Source organism: Lepisma saccharinum, chromosome 26 (assembly GCF_977018435.1).
Source record: "Lepisma saccharinum chromosome 26, izLepSacc3.1, whole genome shotgun sequence".
In the NCBI taxonomy this organism is placed as follows: Eukaryota; Metazoa; Arthropoda; class Insecta; order Zygentoma; family Lepismatidae; genus Lepisma; species Lepisma saccharinum.
The window spans coordinates 43719190-43743924 of NC_139254.1; the positions used below are offsets into that span (position 1 = coordinate 43719190).

General features: G+C 37.1%; 1 protein-coding gene across 2 annotated transcripts in view; it reads right to left on the bottom strand.

The window, feature by feature from the left end:
* Positions 1–1938: 1938 nt before the first annotated feature.
* Positions 1939–24735, bottom strand: part of hyd (E3 ubiquitin-protein ligase hyd) — a 191947-nt gene continuing 169150 nt past the window's right edge. For both annotated transcript variants that reach the window (XM_083112520.1, XM_083112519.1), the window contains exons 38-44: positions 24098–24223; positions 20239–20557; positions 18372–18567; positions 13073–13279; positions 9826–9973; positions 5655–5885; positions 1939–3475 (exon numbers count right to left, since the gene is read on the bottom strand). In XM_083112520.1, the coding sequence (XP_082968646.1) occupies positions 3263–3475; positions 5655–5885; positions 9826–9973; positions 13073–13279; positions 18372–18567; positions 20239–20557; positions 24098–24223 (1440 nt within the window). In that variant the 3' untranslated portion in view covers positions 1939–3262. The remainder of the gene's footprint in view (positions 3476–5654; positions 5886–9825; positions 9974–13072; positions 13280–18371; positions 18568–20238; positions 20558–24097; positions 24224–24735) is intronic.

Here is a 24735-nt window from a genome sequence, read left to right on the forward strand (position 1 = left end):
AATCTGTGTTGATTGTTTAGCAATAAGAGAGAGACTGGCAGAGCAACTGAATCTTCCTACTTGATTCTTGACTCTAGACAATTTACACTCTAAGTTTATGGCAAACTGTATACAGAGCGTTTTTCTTTGTCCCTATTGATGGCCATCTGAGAGAGTTAATTAGTCTTGTTGGACAGAACTCACACCAAGTTGTCCGTACCCCTCTGACTAAGTCAGTACACCCTTGCTTATTACGCAGACATTGTTTTATGAAATGTTATAGGTAGGCAAAACAAATTTATGGTAAATAAAAACTGAGGAGAGCGGTAAATAAAATGTTAGAACAGCGGTATATACCAGCGGTGAAAAAAAAAATTGGCACACACTTTTTCATCATGAGAGAAAACAACATACAAAAGAGCTATAAATTGATAAACTACTTCATTTTTATATACTGTACACATACACAAATACTTAGCTGTCCAACCAAAAAGAAAACATCAACACAAAATCACTTCATTTCTAAATTGCATATTCGGGGGAAGAAAGGAATGCAGCTTGACAGGGAGCGAAGTTTTCGAACTGAGATTATGTGCATGGGAAATCACAATTTGCAGCGTCTTTCTGATGTGATCGAAGATAGAACGTTCTTCAGCTGCAAGTGGTAGGAAACTTTAGGCAAACATTTAGTTAAAAATCGACAGTTTGCGTGCACAACCTCGATTGTCAGTTTTTGCATGTTTTCTACTTAATTTGATGATATTTTTAGGTTATTTTGCGGAAAAGTGTTCATTTCGTGGAAAAGCACATATTTCGCATTACTTCGCAAATAAAACTCGTGCATATTTCATGATTGGGGGTGTAGTTACATGCAGAATGTTCAAAATTGCATCTTTTTTTCACATTTCGCGCATCGCGAACATTCAATGGCCCTAGTTATAGGGAACCCACTGGACCATCTGCTAAAACATATTTGTAATCAAGGGGTCCCAGGTTCGATACCCGGCGGAGGCACAAGTGGTTCGGATCCCACTTTAAACTGTAGGTCCAGTCCCAATTAGCCTTACTGTGCATAAAGTGGACTTAAAATAACAAATCAATAACAAATGGCTAAAACATATATAAAATAACAATAAACAAAGATCTGTCAAGTTATTTGGCCTCCCCAATTGCATGGTGGTAACGTCAATGCCATGCAATCAATAGATCCCAGGTTTCAATCCTACTTTAATCTGTAAGTCCAGTCCCAATTAGCCTACTTGTGCATAAAGTGGACTTAGCTCTTTCTATTTTCTGGCAGGGGTGTTTACTCATCCCAATCTTTGCAATTAGCCAAAAGGGGCAGAAAAGGAAGTAAATCAAATCAATCCAAGAATTTTCAGTTCGAATCATTTTGTTGTTGACCCACAGCAAACCGTAACATAAATCGAATTTTTAGGAATTTCTGGAATTATTAAAAATGTCAGGAACACATGCAGAGGTTGCTGTTTGATTTATTCTTGGTGTAAGAGCAACTTTCGCAGAAGGTAAAATTTTGATATCCAACCTACAAACAAACGCAGTCACGTTTAGTTGGACCATGCCGACTCACCAAATGAATTTACATGTTCGGGTAATTTTTCCCTTCTAAATACAATTCTTGGGAGGGAGGATGAAAAACCTACACTTTCTACAAGAGCATGGTCTCCCTCCCCCCTCCACCTAAAAAAATAACAAAACCAATGTCAATTCTCTCTGATAAGTAGTTTCCTGTTCTTTCTTTTTTGATTCATCACTGCACATTTGAAAAGCACACGCCTGGAAACCTTCCAACCAAAATGGTCAAAGGTTAAATCGAGAAACAATTCTAAAAATATTTTGAGTCTACATTTGATGGATGAGAAAAAGAGGACTTTAATCTTAATGCAGCAGTACACATGAAAATAACTTTTTATGCAGTTAGGTACAGCATATTAAGAGAACCAAAACAAGTTATTGGCCATGGATTTATTGGACTTCCGTTTACAATGATCTAAACAATAAAACTATTGTTGAATCACAGGTATAAAATATGAGAGAAACAGGTATTACTCCATCAAAATAATTGTTGGCATATGTTTATCAAAAGCAAGTTTAGCTGCAACTTCTTTTTTCAAATAATACTCAAGTGATTTTAACAGTGTAAGGAAAAGAAAACTGACAAAATATAGCTTATGTGTAAGTGAGTGAGTGCTCAACAAGCAATAGTCTGTCCATGTCACATCTAACTTGTAGCACTATTAAAATACAGCTTACATATTAACAGAACAGAATGTACAACAAATACAAGAATATTGCTTTAGTAACAATAAGGATGAATACAATTTAATAAATATAGATTTTTGTCTTAGTTAAGCAGTATGAAATTAATGCAAGAATCTGATTTTGAATTTCTGCACACAAAATTAAGCACTTACAACTCTCAAAGTATTCGAAAAACACAATTTATCTGCAAGGAAAATATTTCTGAACCAAAGCAATGCTTGTAATTTTTTTCTACTTTCATATTTTGAAACTGTTCAGCGCACTGTTCTCGAAATTCCATTGCGCATGGAACAAGTACTGTAGAGAGATCACAAATAAATACCTGATGGTCAGTAATTAAAATAACATAAGGGCATCCTTGAATAATTAACTAATGACATTTCCATGGCACTTAAAATACTATCCACTTAAGATAATTTATTCTTTATTGAGAGATTGCATCTGAAATATGACATTGCAAAACACCATATGATGAACAGTGTTCTCAACTGTAAAAGGCATAAAATTAAACTGTTTGTTTCAATCTCATGTTTATTTTCTTCTCAAACATTCACAGGTTAACATAATAGTAATAATTTATTATGTCTTTTTAAAAGTTATGATGCTGTATGTCTTAGAATACCACTTCCAACAATTCCATCCGTTCCTTGTTCTGAGATATGTACACGGAAATCCGATAGGATTCATTTCAATTTTTCTTCTTGCACATCTGCATCACTCCAAAATCTTAGCACTTTTTTCCCCTTGTCAGAACATTTTAGGTATTACAAACAACAATTGGTGAACTAGTAAATGTCGAATTAATCTATTTAAGAACATATAACATTTTTGCTCATGAAAAATGCATTTTTTAATGCATAAGAAAACCTTTAAATTACTCCTCAAACAGATGCAAAACAAATCAAACGGTCACTTCCTTCCAACATACCTCTTCCACTGTTCTGTCTGAAGCGGTCAAAAAAAACACAAACACGATCACAAGCTTATGTCTTATAAAAATTCAAACAAACCCAAAGTTTTTTGTCTTTATAGCCAGTAGTACCTTGTGCCTCAACACGGCTCTGCTGCTGTACAGGGGAATATACAGTCTGGAAATGCATGTGTTTGCGGTAGGCAAGTGAGTGTCGTCTGCTGGACGAATTGTGACGCTTGGCATTGGCTGGAATCCATCTTCCGATGCAGGTAAAGCTGGTGAGCCTGTCCAGAAATACACCTGAAATGGCAAAATACAGAAAATCAGATATTCATATAATAAATGTGTATGTATAATGTATAATAAAAGTTGTAATAAATATAAATGTTTAGCTATTTGCATTTTTATCCATACTTGCCACTTTTCTACATTTGTGACACGTTCAAACAAATTTCACTAGATGCCTAACCCACAAGACGAATCTTTCTTTCTACACCTTGTCAATTGGAACATTTATTACTTATTTCTGATGCTAATAAATACAATATTTTGGTACTACCGGTTTTTATTTGTATGTATTTTTTTAAGGATGTATTAAGCTCTGGGTCTTGTTATTGTATTAATCATTTGGACTTATTATAATTAATATGATGGGAGGAGGAAGGGAGGGAAGAGAGAGAGAGAAAGAATGAGTGTGGAGTTATTCGTGAGCACCAATGACGATAGAATTGATGCTATCTTGAACTCCCTTCCGACTTCCAACTCCACATAGTATCTGATAACAGCTGCTTGAAGTCAGTGACTAGTAAGAATCACTCATACTCTATTAATAGAATTACTTGAAATTCATGTGGAACAAATTCAAATGGATATTCACATATAATTAGAGACATAATTAGGGCTGAGTCAATATCCATGCTGATGTATCGGTAAAGGAAAGTATTTGATGAGATTTATTCACTGATACTGGCAAATACTTTGGGTATATTGCAGGGTCCACAAAAATGACACTGGCACTCTCTCAGTCTAATTATCATGGAAATTATGCAAAATGCAATTTTTTTATTTATTTTGTTTTAATATTCTGAAAAAATGAATTTCTGGATTGATTTTGATTTAGTTTATTTTACTTCGCGTTTTGTGCCTCGTGGCTAATTTGCGAAGCTGGGGATGAATGATGAAATTGATGAATGGACATTCACGAACAACCAAGCCCGACCGGGATTCGAACCCGGGACCCTTGGCGTCGCAGCGCGATGTGCTAACCGCTCGGCCACAGGGTCGGGCGAATTTCTGGATTGAATGACACCTATATTAATATTATGACACAAACTCTTAAAATACTTTAAAGCAAATAATGATAACTAAAAGCATGCATATTTCGTTTTTGACGAAAACATGAAATTTGAAATAACACATTGTAATGTTAATTTTTCATGTTTCATGTGAGGTGCATTTTCCTATCCTGCTTATTCACGAAATGATGCGAAATGAACTGCAAAATGCGAAATAAACTCTTAAACACAAATTTAGAGTTTCTTTACTGACGTGACATTTTCTGAAGTTAGATTTATCCTGCAAGTTATGCAATTCACGGAAAATTGGTTAATTGTGCTGTAAATATTTGAGAAGCAGAAATGGACCCCTTTATACAGGAATAAACTTAATATTCTAGTAACAACATAAATGTGCTATTAGAAGGGATATGTTTATTTTCTGTAATACGTGAAGTTTTTAAATCAAATTTGGGATTACATTCACATTTTTAAAACCAAAATGTCATTTTATATACCGCTTTTTCATCGATATAAAAGCAAAATTTTAATTTATTTACCGCTTTTGAACCCGAAATTTGTATCGAAATGTTGCTTTTTTTATTTACCAAAAATATGTGCCTCTAATAATAACCCATGGCACAACAGCCTTTGAGGGCCAGGGCATACATACCGAAGGGCAGTCACACTTGCACATACCTCAGCAGAGATGGGCAATCATCCAAACAGTTACGTGGTGATGTGTGGTCAGCACGATGAACCCCCAGCTGTTGTCGGAGGTTTCTATGACTGGGTTACGCTACTGATTCACAACTTTCAATTTCCTCATGATGGTGGTGGATATTGGTCCCATACACATGCCAAATTATCAGAGAAAAGTTGCTACACTTTCCCCCTAGGAGATGTGAACCAGCAGGCATCCCGTAGCCCGAGCCCAAAGGCTCACACCTTAGACTGCATGGACACTGTGCGGGATATTTTCCAGCAAAACTCTCGTAAATATATGCACATAATGTTGATCAGTATTTTGGACAAAATTTAAATGTTGCAAATTTCAAGCATCAATATTATCGGTCAGAATCAAGAAGGGTACTTGCATTGTATCGGTTCAATGTCATATCAGCTTAGCCCTACACAAAGGTTTGGATACATCTTTGTAAGTACAGACAAATTAACAGCACCTCAGACATATCAATGTAACTTACCAGATCCTGTCTTTCTAGGGGATTCATCTTCTCCACAATCGACCACAGCCATCTCTTAAACTTTAGCAAACGGTCACTGGATTCCCCGGACTCATCATTGAAGCTGGTGTACGAGATGAGAACAGAAACATTTATGTCACCAACCCCGTTCAGCAGAAGTCTGAAGTCTTCTGCTGTTAATCCATCCAACGATCCTGCGGGAAGAACATCAAACACGCCTGCACGAAGGGCCTGAAAACAGAAAGACAAACGACACTCTTCAGTATTGGCAAGTAGCACTATTTTCAATTACTCTTACAGTCAGGAACAGTGGCGGTGATTGGGTTCCAAAACCTTGGGGGGGGGGGGGGGCAGGTACCAAAACTGGGGTGGGAAGGGCAAGTCAGTATTATTTCCCTTTGCATATAACATTTAGCATAGTGTGGGGGCATCTGCCCCCCCTAATCGCCGGCACTGGTCAGGAATGAATTATATACTTGTAACGCTTCTTTTCAAAGTTGTCCATTATATGCTCAGATTGGCTAATTGAGACTGGACCTACAGTTTAAAGTAGGATCTGAACCACTATGTGCTTCCCCCAGGTACTGAACCTAGGGACCCTAAATTGTAAGACATAATGCTATTGGATTTTTAAATAATAACATTCTAACTCAACAATGGCACCCAAAATAATAAACACTATCTTGTCTGGAGGTGACAGAAACAAATTCCCAGATTATTTCCAGATTCTCATTCTGTAACGTTTTACCTTATTTTAACTGGTTCCAGTTGTAAGAAGCGCCATATTTTTAAGCATTGGCAGCATTTTCCATCAAATTAAGGTTCTTAAATACAAGGTGTGGCTATTAAAAAATGGGGCTGCTGGTATAAATTCATTTACTGACAAACACGTACATATTACATGCTATTACATTCGATGTACACCCCTTCACTGTCCATACACAGCTGCATACACGTCTGCCACTGTTCGAAACAGTCTTGTCACTCTGTAACTGTCATCTTGTTTAGCAACTCTGTCATTTTCACCTTCACTGCTTCCATACTAGAAACGGATTCCCTTCAAGGCAGTTTTCATGTTTGGGAAAAGAAAGAAGTCACATGGGGCTAAATCCGGTGAGTACAGAGGATACATAAGCATTAGAATGCATTTATCATTCATGGACTGGGCGTTGTGGACTGGCGCGTTACCTTGATGCAGCATCCAGATGGTGTTCTTCCAGAGATCTGGTCGTTTGCTCTGCACACATTCTCATAGTCAACAGTCAAAATCTCGATGTAGTAAAACAATCAAATGCTGACCAAAACAAAATTTATTGTAGAAAAAAATTATACACTATATAAAACGTAATGTTTCCACCATTTTCACAATAATTTTATTATTGTCTTTGTCTGAAGAAGACCCTGTTAGAGGGTGGAAACGTTACATTTTAGTGTATAATTTTTTCTACAATAAATTATGCCTTGGTCAGCATTTCATTGTTTTATTAACATGGAAACAATGCTTAACAGTTTGTTAAAAACACTAAAATACACAAACAGCATGATAAAAAACACTTTAGCAGTTCTCCCGAGCTTTCGATTCCATCTTGGAATCAACCTCAGGGCTGGTCGAGGGGCTGCAGAACTTCAACCGCATCCCTTCCGTTCTCCCGAGCTTTCAATTCCATCTCAGAATCATCATCAGTGCTGGTTGAGGGGTAACGGAAGGGATGCGGTTGAAGTTCTGCAGCCCCTCGACCAGCCCTGAGGTTGATTCCAAGATGGAATCGAAAGCTCGGGAGAACTGCTAAAGTGTTTTTATCGTGCTGTTTGTGTGTTTTTTAGTGTTTTTAACAAATATGTTGCCGGTACGTGACACCCTCCTTTAACCATTTGTGCCAATCAAGGATGCATGTATATGATATGGTATTGTACACCTCCCACATTTGAAGAGACACTATTCGTGTTTTGTTCAATCCACCAAAAATTTGAGGTTCACACGTAGCTCAATGTTTCAAATTGGCATGATTCCACCACTGTCACCATGCAGCACCCACTTCCTACAGAGCTCACAGGCACACTAATGGTTAGAGCGAGACGACAGAACCTCTCGTGGATCATCACACTTCAAAGTCAACATCTTCCACCTCTCACCAATCCTCCCCTACCAACATCACCAGCAGATGGCCAGTCTTGTAATTTAATAGCCACAACTTGTACATTCAATAAACCCACATTCAAGTACAACACAACAACCCAGTTCTATATTTCCAGACTTTTCCAGTTTTTGAGCAATTTCATAATTCCATAATCTTTCAAATATAGGTCAACGTACCTAACTTTTCCAGGTCAAGTTACTACGTGGTACTCTATGCCCCCTTACAAAAATATTCAAACGTCACCACTGTGCAACTCGGTTGTTAGCATATGCAGGTGAAGATGATGAGAATATTCTTGAGAATAACATCAATACAGTTAAGAATAAAATTGAAATATTTTAAAAGGAGCAAAGGGAATAGGTTTGCAAGTTAGAATGGAAAATATTAAATGTATGCTTGCAGAACAAAACCAAGTTTTATGTAATAACTAGGGATGGGACCGATTAATCGGTACTCTATCGGTATCGGCCGATATAGGCATATCGGTGTATCGGTTTATCGGTAAAATTACCGATTATTTTACCGATCCGATATATCGATTATTTTCTGATAATTTAGTGCAAAATTCTGCTATTTTGTTGTAATTTTTATGGATAATATACATGCCCTACTTTCTAAATAAGTAAATGTCTAAATATGCAATTTCTCTTGCACTGCAGTCACCTTGAAACACACATTTATTAAAGAGGTCAGTGAACCTATCAGGTTCTTCAAGGACTATTTCTAATTTTATATCGGATCGGTAGAATATCGGTTATCGGTATCGGTAAATTTTATATCGGTAATTTATCGGTATCGGCCAAATTTTCATATCGGCCCATCCCTAGTAATAACTAAAAACTAACTACAGAAAATAATTTCAATCAGTTCCGAAATTCAAATACTTAGAAGCAGTGCTTTTTTCCTGGTAAGAAAGGTTCCAGTACTCTTCAACTTGGAATAGCAAAAATTGTCTATTTCTCCTAGCTTTCATCATCATTTCTTTTTCTGTGTCCTTCCCATTCTCAGCTGTATTTCTCTCTATCGGTCTTCTGCTATTTCTCTCCCTCTTTATGCTTGTTATCTTTTAACTTTCTCTTTTCTTTCATTCACGCTTTTCCACCACCCCTCCCCTCCCACTCTCATTCGCTGGCATCCATGTAGTTAGTTATACACACACACACACACATACATTTCTTTTGTTATAATAAAACATTACTTTGCGTATCACCAGAAAAAAAGTATCGAAGTAATATTAATGAACTAAAATAATATTAAACGGAAAATTAAAAGCAGGATAAATTCAGATAATGCATGTAACTTTCTATTCATTATTTTTCTTCTGTTGACTAATATCAAAAAATCTGATACAAAACATACAAGACATACAGTAATTATGGCTGCACGAATATGAAAGATGGTTCTTTACACTAAAAGATGAATTTATACTATGGGACTGAGAGATGCGGTAGTACATAATTCAGGTACTCATGTTTTCAGTGAAGCTGTCTTAGGTAATTTTCTATTAATTTCGGTAGCCACTGTCACCATCCTTGCACCAAGCAACGACAACGAATTCCAACGAGGATGGTGGCAGTGGCTACCGAAATTAATAGACGAAGATTAATTTCTATAAAAAATATAAATATATTTGGACCTAAAAGGGCTGAAAACTGGTGATTGAGAGGTTTACATAATACTGAACTGCATGGATAATTTATATTCATCCCCTGATGTTTTATTGGAACAACTAAAACAATAGGGCTTCTGTGGGCAGGCTACAGAAAGGATAAAGTTCACAGGCTTCTTGTTGGGAAATGATGGCAAGAGACCACAGGATGGCCTACATGAAGACTGATGTGAGGCAAGTTAATAAGGGTGGGCAAGAGTTGATCGATCTTGCCCAGCATAGGTATGAGTGGGTGCTGCGACAAAAACCTTCATGTTTAATGTCAATTAGTCTAATAACAAACATTTAAATTTATCTAGAACATTCTACTCGCATTCGACAGTTATTTGAAATACACAAATAAACAAAACTTAGAAATTCTTACCTCCAGAGCTTTTTCTTGGGCCTTGATCATTCGATATTCTGCATACTTCCGCACGTAGTCGTACACATTCTGTGCTGTAACTTCTACATCTCGTCCAGCATGAATCAACTCAATAGCTCCACCACCTTCTTCTACACTCAAATCAATGCTGCAAAATTTAATAATAGATACATTTTTCTGAATGTATTTAACCATAGATTTTACATAGCATATTAAAACATCCCTTCATTCCATATCGTCAGAACATGACATCACTCAGTGTGCCTGTCTGCAGTGAATTTGTATTTACTTTTGTATGAGTAGATGTGTCGCATTGAAGAAACATTTATAATCACTTCAGTGTAGTTTGGTAAGATGATAAGCGATAAACAGATAAGTATTATTAGTGATGCTTTAATGTTGCAAAGAAAGTACCTTCAGTAAAAAAAAGTACCCGGAATTTGGCTGGTAAAAGTCCCACATTGGAGGTATCGAGAATTCATTTTGTCCATAGGATGGCAGCACTGTACTGAATGACCACGCAGGGTGGAAGAGTAATCTATCCATCAGTTTGTGCACAGCAGCTGTTGACGGTAGTCATGTTGACGAGTACCCTGCAATTTGCAGAATGGAGACAAATATCGAGCAAAGAATTTCTTTGAAATTCTGTGTTGCCAACATGTGCAGAATTGTTGAAAATGCTACAAAAGGCATTTTGTGATTTGTGTCTGTCGAAACCACAAGTGTATGCATGGTACAAGGCTTTCAAAGAAGGCAGAGAAGTTGTTGCTGATTTGCTCCGTTCTGGTCGACAACTGACGAAAACATCGGAAAAATCAGGACAATGGTGCTTGAAAACCAGCATGTGAGTGTGAGAGGTGGTTCGTGAGCTTGACATATCACACATGTCCGTTCACAGCATTTTGACTGATGTGTTAGGCATTAAACACGTCGCGGAAAGACTTGTTCCGAAGGAGCTGAATTTCCTGCAAAAGCACATCGCAGGGATGTTACTGAAGACATGATTTCGAGAGCCTCTAGTGACTCAACCTTCACGAAATGCATCACAACTGGTGATGAGACATGGGTGTATGAGTATGACATGCAAACAAGTCAACAATCTTCGGAATGGCACTTCGAAAATGAACCAAAACCCAAAAAAACATGCCAAAGTCACTCAAAAATTAAGGTCATGCTCATTATTTTCTTTGATTATCGTGGTGTTGTGCACTCAGAATTCCTTCCAGCAGGACAAACTGTGAATAAAGAGTTTTATGTGACTGTTATGAGGCATTTGCGTGAGAATGTTCGCTGGAAAAGACCAGAGTTATGGAAAAACAATTCTTCGATTTTGCACCACGATAATGCGTCGTCGCACACGTTGACTCTTGATCACAAGTTTTTGGCAAAAAAAAAAGAACTCAACACATTTCCTCGCCCAAGCCCCATATTCTCCAGATATGCTGTGTGATTTTTTAATCTTCCCGCCACTCAAGTTACCACTTTGGGGAAGGCATTTTGAATCAATTGAATCCATTAAAGGAAATTCGTAGAAGGAACTCAGGGTGATACTGTCTTCTGCATTTCAAGTGTTTTGAAAACTGGGTTAAGCATTGGCATATGTCTGTTGCATCTGATGGGGCCTATTTTGAAGGCAACAAAATAAATGTTGATGATTAACCACGTATATTGTGTTTTATTCACAAATGATGGGTACTTTTTGTACGTAGTAGTACATTTTAGAACACAAAAAATTATGAATGATTCTTACTGTAACAAATCTGAAACAGTACAAGGACAAAATTTCCAACATCTTCTGTGACAAAAGTTAGTGACTACTTTACTTGTAATTGTAAAATACTTTAAATAAAATAATTAGAATAAACCTGTAACAACTAAATGAACGGAGGAAAATATAAAATTCAGGCTTCACTGTATAGTTTTTTCTACCTTTATGACTAATGCAGTGGAAACTTGCGTTTTATGGTTTTCAGGAGACTAATGTGAAAAAATTTAAAATGCAGAAACATAAAATTAGGGTTTTACTGAATTTTGTATTAAATTGTACTATTACTACCAAAACAAGAAATTGACTAAGCTGTGAAAATTAATGTGTAAGGCAAGCCGTTAAGCTTTTCAAACTGAGATAGGTGATAACCACACAGTAGCTTGATATACATTATATCAGAAAGAAATATACATATGAACTACAGTGATAATCAATAAAATCTATTTACTTCATCTCCTGCTAATATAGTTGGAAACTTATCAATCACTCCTCATATACAGGGTGTATCATAAGTAATTGCGCAAACTGACACAGTTAGAAGCAAAAAAGTCTCGGTAAACATGGGACGAGCCGTTTGAGATAACTGCGAATGTGTGGTTACAAGCCGCCACTGACTTCATCGTTTGTAAACATCGTCCTAGTTGGTAAAATGCTAATAATGTGTGGAAATATGTGGTTACAAGCCGTCACTGATTGCATTTTGTAAACACAGAGAGCTTTACTCCTTGCACTTTCCAAGGTCTGATCTTTGTTTACAAAACAAAACATTTCCGGGAGGTGGTGGTGTAATCAAACATGATGGATACAATCAGTACACAGTCTAATCGTACGGTGGGAGTCACGTCAGTTGTGCTGTACTGCATAGTGAAAACGGAACCTTACAGCAACGAAGAGTATGAACACTTTGAACACCTCCTTTAACAGGTACGAGTGTACAGTAATTGTAACATGTAACATACTAACGTAGTACTGTATTCCTTGTTAAACTAAGTAGAAAATTCAATAAAAGCAACGAGATCTCCAATGAATTTTCTTACTGTATTATTAGCATTTTACCAACTAGGACGATGTTTACAAACAATTAAGTCAGTGGCAGCTTGTAACCACACATTTGTAATTATCTTGAAAACGACTCGTTTGCAGACCCATGTTTACCGAGACTTTTTTGTTCTATTATCGTGTACTTTCAACTGTGTCAGTTTGCGGTATTATTTATGATACACACTGTATAATACAGTACAAGATGTAAAAAGTCAACACCTGTGGTGGATTGGTCAGCATTATGAACTACAAAGACAGATGTTTCCGGTTCAATCCCTGGCATTGGTGTATAGTGACTCTCTCATCATCCATTTCACCAGTTCCTCATTCATCTTCACTGCCATGGTTAATCAGAGAGGTAGAAAAGCAACATAAAATAACCAAAATACAAAGGAAGACACTTATAAGAATTAAAGCAGTATGATAGCATGCACTTACTTGAAAGTGAGGTCCAGTGCAGAGAACAGGCTGTTGCTGTCCTTCGTTTCAGCATCCACCACCAACTGCCGCAAGCTTTCATATATTACAGGGTCAAAAAATGCCAAGTCATGAAACCGAATATTACGACCTAAAATGTATTTTATCACATGTCGATTCAGGAATATGGGGCAGAGCTCATTCTGCAGCAAACAGAGTCCCATAAGCCTGGAATTGAAGAAGGAATAAACATAATTTTAAATTAAGGAGCATAATTTAAACTAGGGATTTTAATTAGTATTGGCATATCAGTGTATTATTGATAGAATTGTCAAAATTCAATAAAAATCTGTGAATGAGTAATTCATTCTTCAGTTAGTTTCATTTTTTCCATGTAGTTCTTATTTGCGATCGATTTCACCACATGTCTGGTGGCATTGTCTGGCATGTACTGTGAATGAGTGTATGCACAACTTTCGAAAGTTAAGAGGTATAATTCATTTACCCTGGTTTTACACAGAAAAATTCTAAATATGAGGCTTCTTCTCTAATGGAAAACCCATTGCAGTCTTCATGGGACATATACATACAATGGCAAAAGAAATGGTAGGAGAATTATCCACCACCATTTTCCTCCATTCTCTTTCCCAGTGTAATGATCATGATTTGAAATAAAGAAGTTAATAGGGAGAGGACAATGTCTGCTTCGCATCTATGGATTCCCATTCTTGATGTACACTGGATGTAGAATGAAAACAGCCATGAACAATTTGCCTTACTATTAACTTTGCTGTTGGCTGTACAAGCAATTTTATATCAAATGGGTAGAATATGAGTTACCAGTAGCAGTGTCAGTATATTTTATAACTGTATTACCAGTATCATTTACAATTTTGTATTCATTCATTCTAAATTTCAACTATTCAATTTTCAATGTGCAAGCTGGCAAAATTTTTATACACAAAATGATAACTTTGTTCAATGTTGTTTTACAACCTTGGAAATTATATTTCATTTATCCAGATCTTAATTTGTCAATTATTTTCCAACGAATAAAAACATTCCTAAATTTGATTTCATATTAAAGCATATTCTCTTGCACCAATGTAGACTAGGGATGGCCAAACGGATTCGGATCCAAAAGTTACGGATCTGGATCCGAAAATTCCAGATCCGGATCTGGGTCTGAAAGTTTCGGATCTGGATCCGGATCCGGTTCTGAAAGTTTCGGATCTGAATCCGGTTCCGAAAGTTCCTGATCTGGTTCTGAAAGTTTCGGATCTGAATCCGGTTCCGAAAGTTCCTGATCTGGATCTGGATCTGAGAGATCCGGATCTGGTTCTGAAAGTTTCGGATCTGAATCTGGTTCCGAAAGTTCCTGATCTGGATCCGGATCCGAGATTTCCAGATCTGGATCAGGTCCAAAAATTTCGGATCCGGATCCGAGAGTTTCGTATCTCAATCCCATTATAATATTACCACACCTTAAAAGGTATTATGATCTTCGATTACAAAGAAATTTTTCGTTAGTCCTACAAGAATTTTTTTTCAAGTGTTGTTCCTAAAATACTTTGCTACGCATCGGCTAACACACTCGTGCACAAATGTCAGATATGATTTTGTAAATGCCATTGAAACGAATATATATTTATTCGAATGTATTGGAAATGAAAACACACATAAATGTGAGACATTCCATTCCAGGATGAAACCTTTAACACATATAACAAGATAGAAATGTTGTACAAAAATTATACAATTGTTCTACAGTTACAGTTTTACAAATTAAAATAAAACATTATAATATATGCAGTGTTAAATAATTACAAAGTGTAAGACTAACAGGGGAAGTTATCTAAGTGTCCCACTCTGATTTCCATGAAACTTGGCAGTATTGTGGGGCCCAAAGGAAGAATTACTGTGTTTTTTTGTTTCAGCTAAAAAACGGTTTTAGGGGGCAAACCCCTGTGTCCCTCCGATTTCTATAAAACTTGGCAGGTGTATAGTGGTCCCCAATGGAAGAAATACGTGTTTTTTTTTTTGTTTCAGCTAAAAAATGGTTTTACAGGGTGAAAACCACTCAATTGTCAAGATGAGGACAAATTGAAGTAAGGATCGGAATCCTGTGTCCCCCTCCGATTTCCATGATACTTGGCAGGTGTGTGTATAAACGGGCCCAAATGAAGAAATACGCGTTTTTTTTTTGTTTCGGCTAAAATACTGTTTTAGGGGGCACCCCCCCCTCAAATGTCAAGATGAGGACAAATTTAAGTGGGCATTTGACTTATGTGTATCCCTCCGATTTCAATGAAACTTGGCAGGTGTACAGTGGGGCCCAAAGGAAGAAATACGTGTTTTTTTGTTTCAGCTAAAAACTGTTTTAGGGGACAAAATCCCCTTAAATGTCAAGATGAGGACAAATTGAAGTAAGGATCTGACCCCTGTGTCCCCCTCCGATTTTCATGAAACTTGGCAGGTGTATAGAGGGGCCAAAAGGAAGAAATACGTTTTTTTTTGTTTAGGCTAAAAAAACTGTTTTAGGGGGCAAAACCCGTCCCAAATGTCAAGAGGAGGACAAATTGACGTGGGGATCATCTGACCCCTGTGTTCTCCTCAGATTCTCATGAAATTTGACAGGTGTATAGAGAGGCCCTATTCCCCCTGTTTCTTCCTATGCCATACTTACGTGGTTTCGGGGTCAGATCCCTACTTTAATTTCTCCTCATCTTGACATTTCAGGGGGGGGGGCTCTATACACCTGCCAAGTTTCATGGAAATCGGAGGTGGAGACTTAGACCTACCTTGTAAGTGTATTAATTAATTACAAATCGCGCACGCGTGTACACACACTATATATATATGTGTGTGTATGTATATTATATATATATGTATATTAGAAGGTAACAATATGTTATAAGCACATTCTTACTTTCCAAAGAAGCGAATGTGGGATGGGAAATAGGATCCAGATCCGAAAATTCCGGATCCGGATCCAAAAGTACCGGCCTAATTCGGATCCTTAGGATCCGGATCTGGCCATCCCTAATGTAGACACCGTATCGGCCCGAATATAAGCCGCACCCTAAAATTTGAAGGAGCGCAAAAAAAAAAAAAAGATACCCGAATATAAGCCGAGGGAAGAAAACAAAAGAAAGTTTACTGGCAGATTCAGGGGAATATAATTAGGTAGGTACATATTTCATTTTATCATAAATACTACGGTTGGGACCAATTAATCGGTACTCTATCGGTTTCGGCCGATATAGGCATATCGGTGTATCGGTTTATCAGTAATATTACCGATTATTTTACCGATCCGATATATCGATAAATATCTTATAATTTAGTGCAAAATTCTGCCATTTTGTTGTAATTTTTATGGAAAATCTCGATGCCCTACTTTTTAAAAAGTAATTGAATAAATATCAAACTTCTTTTGCACTGCAGTTACCTTGAAACACATATTTATTAAGCAGATCAATGAACATTTTAGGTTCTTCATGGACCATTTCTAATTTTATATCAGATCGGTAGAATATCGGTTATTGGTATCAGTAAATTTTATATCGGTACTTTATCGGTATTGGCCAAAACTTCATATCGGCCCATCCCTAATAAATACAGTACATAGAAAATACAGTATCATTATTCAAAAATTAAGGTTACAATTGTGTGTGCTATACCTACTTCAAAGGTAGCACATTTTTAACAGCATATGATTGATTGATTAATTTGTTTTATTTTACTTCCAAGTTTTGGGCCACTTTTGGCTAATTTGAGAAGATGGGAATGAGTGATGATATGATGAAATTGATGAACGGACACTCACAAACATCCATGCCAAGGCCAGGATTCGAACCCGGGACCCTTGGTATCGTAGTGCGATGTGCTAACCACTCCGCCACGGGGACCGGCTAACAGTATATGATTTGACGAAATGTTATAATTTTTTCAAGGTCGCGAACATAAGACGCATCCTAATTTTTCACAACTGCAATTTGGGAAAAATGAGCAGCTTATATTCGGGCCAATACGGTACTTGCAAGATGCTCATTTTTGTCCAGTTTTATATTCCAGAAATCAATCTCAATAAAACTGTAAGTACATCAATAACTTAATGGAAGAAACTTATTCACTGGCATTAACTAAGTTATGCCTAAAATGATTTTCAACACACTTAGGAGTGCAACTTGTAGTTTTGAGAGTAAAATGAGAGAGATAAGTGAAATTAGAGAGAAGTACAACAGGAATCCTGCCTATCAGCCTCTATTCAGCATCTACTTAGAAGAACTAGTAAACAACTGTTTCCAGAATAAGGGAGGTGTAATAACACAATGAAGATAAAATTGTATAAGATCTGCAAACAACATGGCCTTGTCAACAGAAGACAGTTAGAAGACAAATACCCACCTTGAGCGGTTCAGGATGAAAATTAATGTGAAGAAGACAAAAGTTATGGTTAATGGGGAAAGGAAAATTAACACAAAAATAAAAGGCCAAAGTATTGAACGAGTTGACTGCTTCAGATACCTGGGATATACTGTAAGCAGCAACATGAGCTGCAGTCAGTAATGGCAAAGAAGCCTTTAATAGAAGACGAAGTGTGTTTCTAGACCTTTGGACAAACAACTACGATACTAAGGAAGTGTGTGGAGTATAGTCGTAAAGGTAAGTTCCCCGTGCATATAGCACCATGTCATGGAGACATTTAGGGGACGTGGAGGTAGGGCCCCACATATTCTTGATCTCAGCCATCTTGGAGGTGATGTGATCAGCACCATGCTCCAGATGCCTTTACCCCCCCCCCCCAAGGTACCCATCGATTTGAGGCTGGATGTGCCCCAGGGCCACTTTATGTGGGAACAAAGCAGCAAAATTCCTACCTTAGATCACCCAGCCTGGGAATCGAACCTGGGTCTCCCGCATGGTAGTCAGATCCCCTACTGACTAGACCACCCCAGCACTAGTGTTGTATAGTGCAGAAACCTGGACCATACAAAGAAGTGAGGAAAAGCAACTAGAAGCTTTACAAATGTGGCTATGGCAAAGAATGGAGTATATGTAATGTACAAAGAACGAAATAAAACAGTGTTGGTGCAACAAGAGCAATGCTGGAGTGACCAAGAAAAGAAAAACAAATTCGCAGGGACACCAAGAAGGAGCTGCCTGATAATGGAGGGAATACTTCACGGGGAAAGGATGCGGGGAAGAAGAAATCAGATGATATATGATAATTTAAGTGGATCTGACATAAAGCATACTTTTGCAAGGAAAAAAAAATTGGTAAAGCATATATTATATAAACTCTCTGCTTTCTTACCTTCCCACATTACGGAATGCATTAATTCTCTCAAATGAAGCTTTCCCTTGTCGAGGTGAATAAAAACCACGCTTTCCTGGGCTATAGAACAGAGGGCTATTATCATCAGTATCTTCAGTTCCTTCATCAGCCTCTGTTCCTTGCGAGTTGCTTCCTCCCTTCTTTCCACGCTCTGACAGGCTGAAGACATCCAGATCTGAAGGCAGAAGGCACGTTTAGTAATTTGAAACTGACAGGACTAAATGAACAAGCAACTGATGTGTCACAATAGAACTTTATGCGCTTTTAAGATAAAAACATTTGAAAATTATTAAGTGTTACAAAAAAATGTGTGAAAAAAAGTTGAAAATTTCAAATAAAACTTATAATGAAGTCATCAAACAATACTTGTACACTAGGGATGGCCAAAAAAAAAAATATGGAATCTGGAATCCGGAAAATTGGAAATGTGGATTTGGAAAATTTACTATCAGATTTCAGAGAGAAAGTGGATTAAAAAAAGGTAAAAGGTAAAGGGTTCCCCTGTGCATAGCACCACGCCATGAAGGCGTATAGGGGGTGTGGGGGTAACGCCCCACACTTTCTTGATCCGGTCGTGAGTGGGGGTGATGTGATCAGCATCACGCCCCTGACCGCCTTTACCCCCCAGGGTTTCCCCCAGGTACCCATGTTATTCGACGCTGGGTGGGCGCCGGGGCCGCTTCCACCGTTAGAAAAGTTCCCGGATTTGAACCAGCCGGGGATCGAACCCGGGACCTTTAGCATGGTAGTCAGACGCGTTACCGACTGAGCCACCGCGATTTAGGAGCAAAAAGGATTATGGAAGCAAAGCAGATTTTGGAAGGAAAAAGGATTACGGGGACCCAAAAGATTTCGGAGGCCCAATAGATTTTGGAGGGAAAATGGATTTCAGATGGAAAACATTTCGGAGGCAATCCAGATTTCCTCGAAAATCCAGATTGTCTCCAAAATCTGGATTCTCCACTTTTACTATCCACATTCTGGATTTTAAAATAAATAAAAAACTTTTCATTATTTCTTGTAACGAGGGTTGTTAAAGCTCCTGGAATTTTAAATAAAATGAATTCTGGTCCAGGAGAAAAAATCAGTGAGTGTAAATGTGTTGTGGACCACAAAGAACCATTTTATCTGCAAAGTATTTCAGTCCTAGAATATTTTTTCTGGATCAATTTAAATACAGTACAGGAACATTTTTTTTAGGATCAGTTTAAATATTGAAATGAAACAATATGCAACCTGGACTCAATTTAAATTGTGCAAGAGGGAAAGAAAAAGGTTCTGGTGTTGTTGTGGAACCCAATTGAAGCCATTACAATTTATTGGTTCCTGAACCTGTATCAACCCTGTTTCTAATGAAATTGGTATCGGTAAGAGTATCGGAATCAGCTCGAAATGGTATTGGTTCAGCCCTGCGTACGTGATACTTGTGGCAACCTTAGTTTATCTGGATTGGTTTTTGGGTTGGATTTGTTGTTTTAAGTCCACTTCATGCACAGAAAGGCTAATCAGGACTGAACCTACAGTTTATAGTGGGATCCGAACCACTGTGCCTCCACTGGGTATCAAACCCGGGACTCTTTGATTACAAGGCAGCGATGTTACCACTGTGCCATCGGGAGGCCCAATTTATCTTGAAACAACACACTTATGTTTAAAAAAAATCATACTTTGGGAAAACAATACAGCTACATACACTCAGCAACGGAGGCTGGTATTGAACTTCACGACTACAAATGACATCAAGGATGGTTGTTTTTGTCTGTTCCATCAGATGAACTAATTTAAATTGAATTTTTTGTAAAATAAAATAAACTTTCATTGTTCGAGTTCAAGAAGAAAGTCATACCTAAGATGGCATCTGAAGCTAGATCTCGTCCATGACTTAAGATGAGTTCGACAGCTTCATCCACTTTCTGTCGTAAAGCATCCTCTGAAGCCAAAAGCATCAGCAGTTGAGCTGGAGTGAGTTCCAGCAGCATTCCAGTAATTTTGCTTGCAAACGAAGGGCGCAGTGCCTGCACTTTAGGATAGAGCCTGTCCCCTAGTTGTTGCTGATGAAGGGAGAGATGGTCGTTTGTGCCACCTTCTCCTGGAGGTGAAAACGGGCGAGCATCATAGGATAAAGATCTCCGTGGCTCTCTGCATCGCTGCGAGCTTCGCTGTGTCTAAACAAGTACAACAAATATTAAGATATACAAGCCAATATATACACTATTTTAAAAGTTTTCGCAACAGAAGGAATATTTATTACTGGAGCATTTGGGCAATTCTAATTCTACAACATACCAATATACACTATGAATTCATGTTTGGGGAATAAAAGACACAGTTGATAATAATTAGACGTAAGCAAGTTACTATTTGTTCCACAAAACTTACTTGTAGAGGTTCTATTAATTTGGTAGTTGCTTGGGATTGCACAACCAACTATCGAACTAGCAAAACATCTCAAGTTCAACAAAAACAATATCAAAACAGTTTGTCAGGCACACATCACTAAAACCCGGATTTTTATGTAATATCAAAGTACAAAATATGTAACAATAATTGCCAGACCCTGTGGCCGCGCTGCGATGCCAAGGGTCCCAGGTTCGAATCCCGGTCAGGCTTGGTTGTTTGTGAAGGTCCATTCATCAATTTCATCATTTCATCACTCATCCCCATCTTCGCAAATTAGCCAAGAGTAAAATAAACGCGAAGTAAAATAAACTAAATCAATCAATCATGCAACAATAATTGATAAAATATGTATCTAAATATGTATTATCAAAAGAATATGTATCAAAGAATATGTAATATTAATAATAATCTAGTATCCAAGCAATTTCAAGAATTCTGCTAGATATTTATTTTATTTGAACATATTCAATTTAGTTTTAAGGACACAAGTTGTTTAAATTTAAATTTGTATCAAATTTATAAACTCAAAAAAAGGACAGCAAAGTGTACATATTTACGAAACCAATTTTATCAACTTTTAATTACTTTTCATATCGCAAATGACTGTATAATATGTAGATATGTAAGAGAGCTCTTTGTAACTTTCGAAACAAATTGTAAAAAGAAGCATCTACAGAAAGAACAATCAAATGAAAAAACATAGCTACTTTTGTACAAGTGAACATATTATGGAACTCATTATGTACAGGAAAGTAGCTTTCTTGTCCACCGATGCAAAGTTTCTAAGTGCTTTGCCTAAACCTAAAAGCGAAACGAAAGTAAATAACCAGAAAGAGGTGGGGGTGTGGAGAAACTCAAGCATCTTTCAATAAATAACAGTTCTTTTTTTTTCCTGTCCGTTTGTTGATTTGGCAGTCAATTTTAGGTGACCATAAGCACTAAGCATCTCATTGAAAATATAACATGAGCAACAAATTTTCTTCATGTTTCAGAGATTGAAAACAGGAAAAAATTAATGAAATATGTTGTTTTATGTAGAGTAAATTAGCAAATATGTAAAAATATGTAACATAGAACTTATGCAAAATCATGTCAGTTATATAATTCGTTGATATTTTCCTTTTCAAGGTATATATCTAGAATGGAATAGAATATGTAATTACATACAAATCTGAGCTCTACACATCACGCACACTGATTGACACCAAAATCAAAGAGATGCATGCAATTTTGCACATGATCTGAACATCGACAGTGGTCAGGTGCACCACATTTGGCTCCTGCTACTGCAACTACTTAAACCCAGCGCACACAGCAGATGAACTGGATACACTAGCGAACCTAGCGGCACAAAGGGAAACGAAAGGAACTGGAAGCCAGCCCAGCAGTGAAGCAACGATTTCCCAAGTGGATGGTGGCAGAGGCCAATGAAATTAATATAACCTCTACAAGTAAGTTTCACGGAGAATAATTAGTAACTCACTTAAGTCTAGTTATACACTATGAAGCTACCAGAGATTGTATAATTCAGCAAAGAGATCAATGTATGATAGAAATGGATGACCGATTGATTTGGTTTATTTTACTTCACTTTTGACTAATAGCAAAGATGAGGATGAGTGATGATATGAAGGGACACTTGCAAAGAACATCCATAGCCAGGCTGGGATGCAAACCTGCATCATCGGGCATTATAGTGCAGTGTGCTATCCACTCCACCACAGAAGTCGGCGAAAGGGATAGAAGTGATCAATTAGTAAGCTATAGTTATTGGCCGATATGGTCATCCAGGTGTATCACTTTATTGGAAAATTTGTTGATCAAATTGGCAATTATTCTGGATAATTTGCCCATTATTATGGTAAAAGTTAAAGCATGAACAACTTTGCAACCTTTCTTGCAGCTTCCTCAGGCTTGTACAGTAGAATACATAATCCATGCACCTGTTAAACAGAAATATTTGATATTCCTAATGAAACTGGCATGATATTAGTACGTATGGTTCAGTACCAGGAAGGTGGTAGCAAGCAAGTGCCATACCAGCAAGGGAAAGAGTTAAAGAAAAGATCCACAGCTTGCATAGTGTTCTGCTGTATAGATGGAACAGGCAGAATGTAAGGCCTTCAAATTGACAGTTGACATCAACTTTGAGCCAAGAATTGTCACTGATAATCTACCCCACTGGGATGACTCTTTTTCAAACCAGTTAGTGAAAAGTCATTTACCGATTTTGGCTCTGTCAACACACTTAATGTTTGCTCAACCTTATGAAAGAAGAATGTCATGCATATCAATTCCTGCCCTCGCAATGCTGTTGTCGTGAGTTTTGTGCAAAATCATAAAAATCTATATGAATAACTTCCATAGAACTTGACATAGTTGGTACCATGGCATGGCATTCTTATTATTATTGCAGTTGTATAAAAATGATCAAACATTCTACAATGAATACAATAAATGCTTTTTTTTAAATGCAATGACTCAATCAGGAGATGCAAGTAGAGGAAGTGGGAATGGTGTGGAATTTAAGAGAGAAGAGAAGAAATACATAATTAGATAGGATTGCTTGTCTGTCAATAAAAAGGAAAGTAAATTATTTCATTACGATAGAAAATTAATATATTAATTAGGAATGGGACAGATTAATTGGTACTTTATTGGTATCAGCTAATACAGGCATAATGGTGTATTGGTAAAATTACCTATTATTTTACCGATCCTAAATATCTTATAATTTAGTTCAAAATTCTGCCATTTAGTTACAATTTTTATGGATTATCTCAAAGCCATGCTTTTTAGAAAAGTAAATGTCTAAATATGCAAATTCTTTTGCACTGCAGTCACCTCGAAATACACATTCCTTAAGGAGGTCAATGAACCATTCAGGTTCTTCAAGCATCATTTGGAACTTTATATCGGATCGGTAAATTTTATATCGGTACTTTATTGGTATCAGCCAAAATTTCATACCGGCCCATCCCTAATATTAATTAATATAATTTGAGGAAACACTCAATGCTCAAAATTTGTTTTGTGCAGGAAAGTGACTCCTGGTGAAACAAAAAATTCCTGACTGCCAGCTTAAACTTTAAACTGAAATCCCCGAGTATTCGAATTAATGAAATGATTGATACCACAAACATTACACCACAATGGCAAAATCTTAAATCATGTTATCACACTCTAAGAGAAACCACATCAGTTACAATGATGCTGCAATTCAAAAATAATACACAAAATGTAAAATTTTAAACATCAGACGAAAGGATAAACACCCTATCAGAATCAGCCAATTTCAACATTACCTGACTATGTCTCCGCAAAGTTTCTCTCTCCCGGCTCCTCAGCCTCTGAAGAACATTATATTGTGCGTACTTGGTTCCAACTTGAGCTGCCTCCAAATTAGGAAGTTTATCGTTGGCAAGTACAGCCTACAAAAAAAAATAAGTCAAATCACAGACTGGAAAATAGTAGAAAGTACTAATAACTAGAGGCATGCAAATTTCGTTTTTGACGAAAACACGAAATATGAAATAGCATGCTGTAATGTTCATTTTTCATATTTCTGAGATGTCTGATGTGCATTTTTCTACCCTGTTTTGTCACGAAATAATGCGAAATTGACTCTTAAACCCGAAATTTACCGTTTATATACAGTTTATATTCTGAAGTCTGAAGTATCCTGTGAGTTATGCAATTCATGAAAAATTGATTAATTCTGCATTAAATATTTGAGAAGTAAAAATGGATCCCTTTATGCAGGAATAAGCTTAATACTCTGCTAACTACAGTCAACTCTCGATTCAACGACCTTTCACAGTTCCCGGGAAAAGGGTCGTTATTTCGAAGGGGTCGTTATTGGAATTTGCACCAATTTTCAGCTTAAAGGGAGCTCAAACGGACACAAAGATACCTAGGAGATGGTAACACCATTTATCCTGGT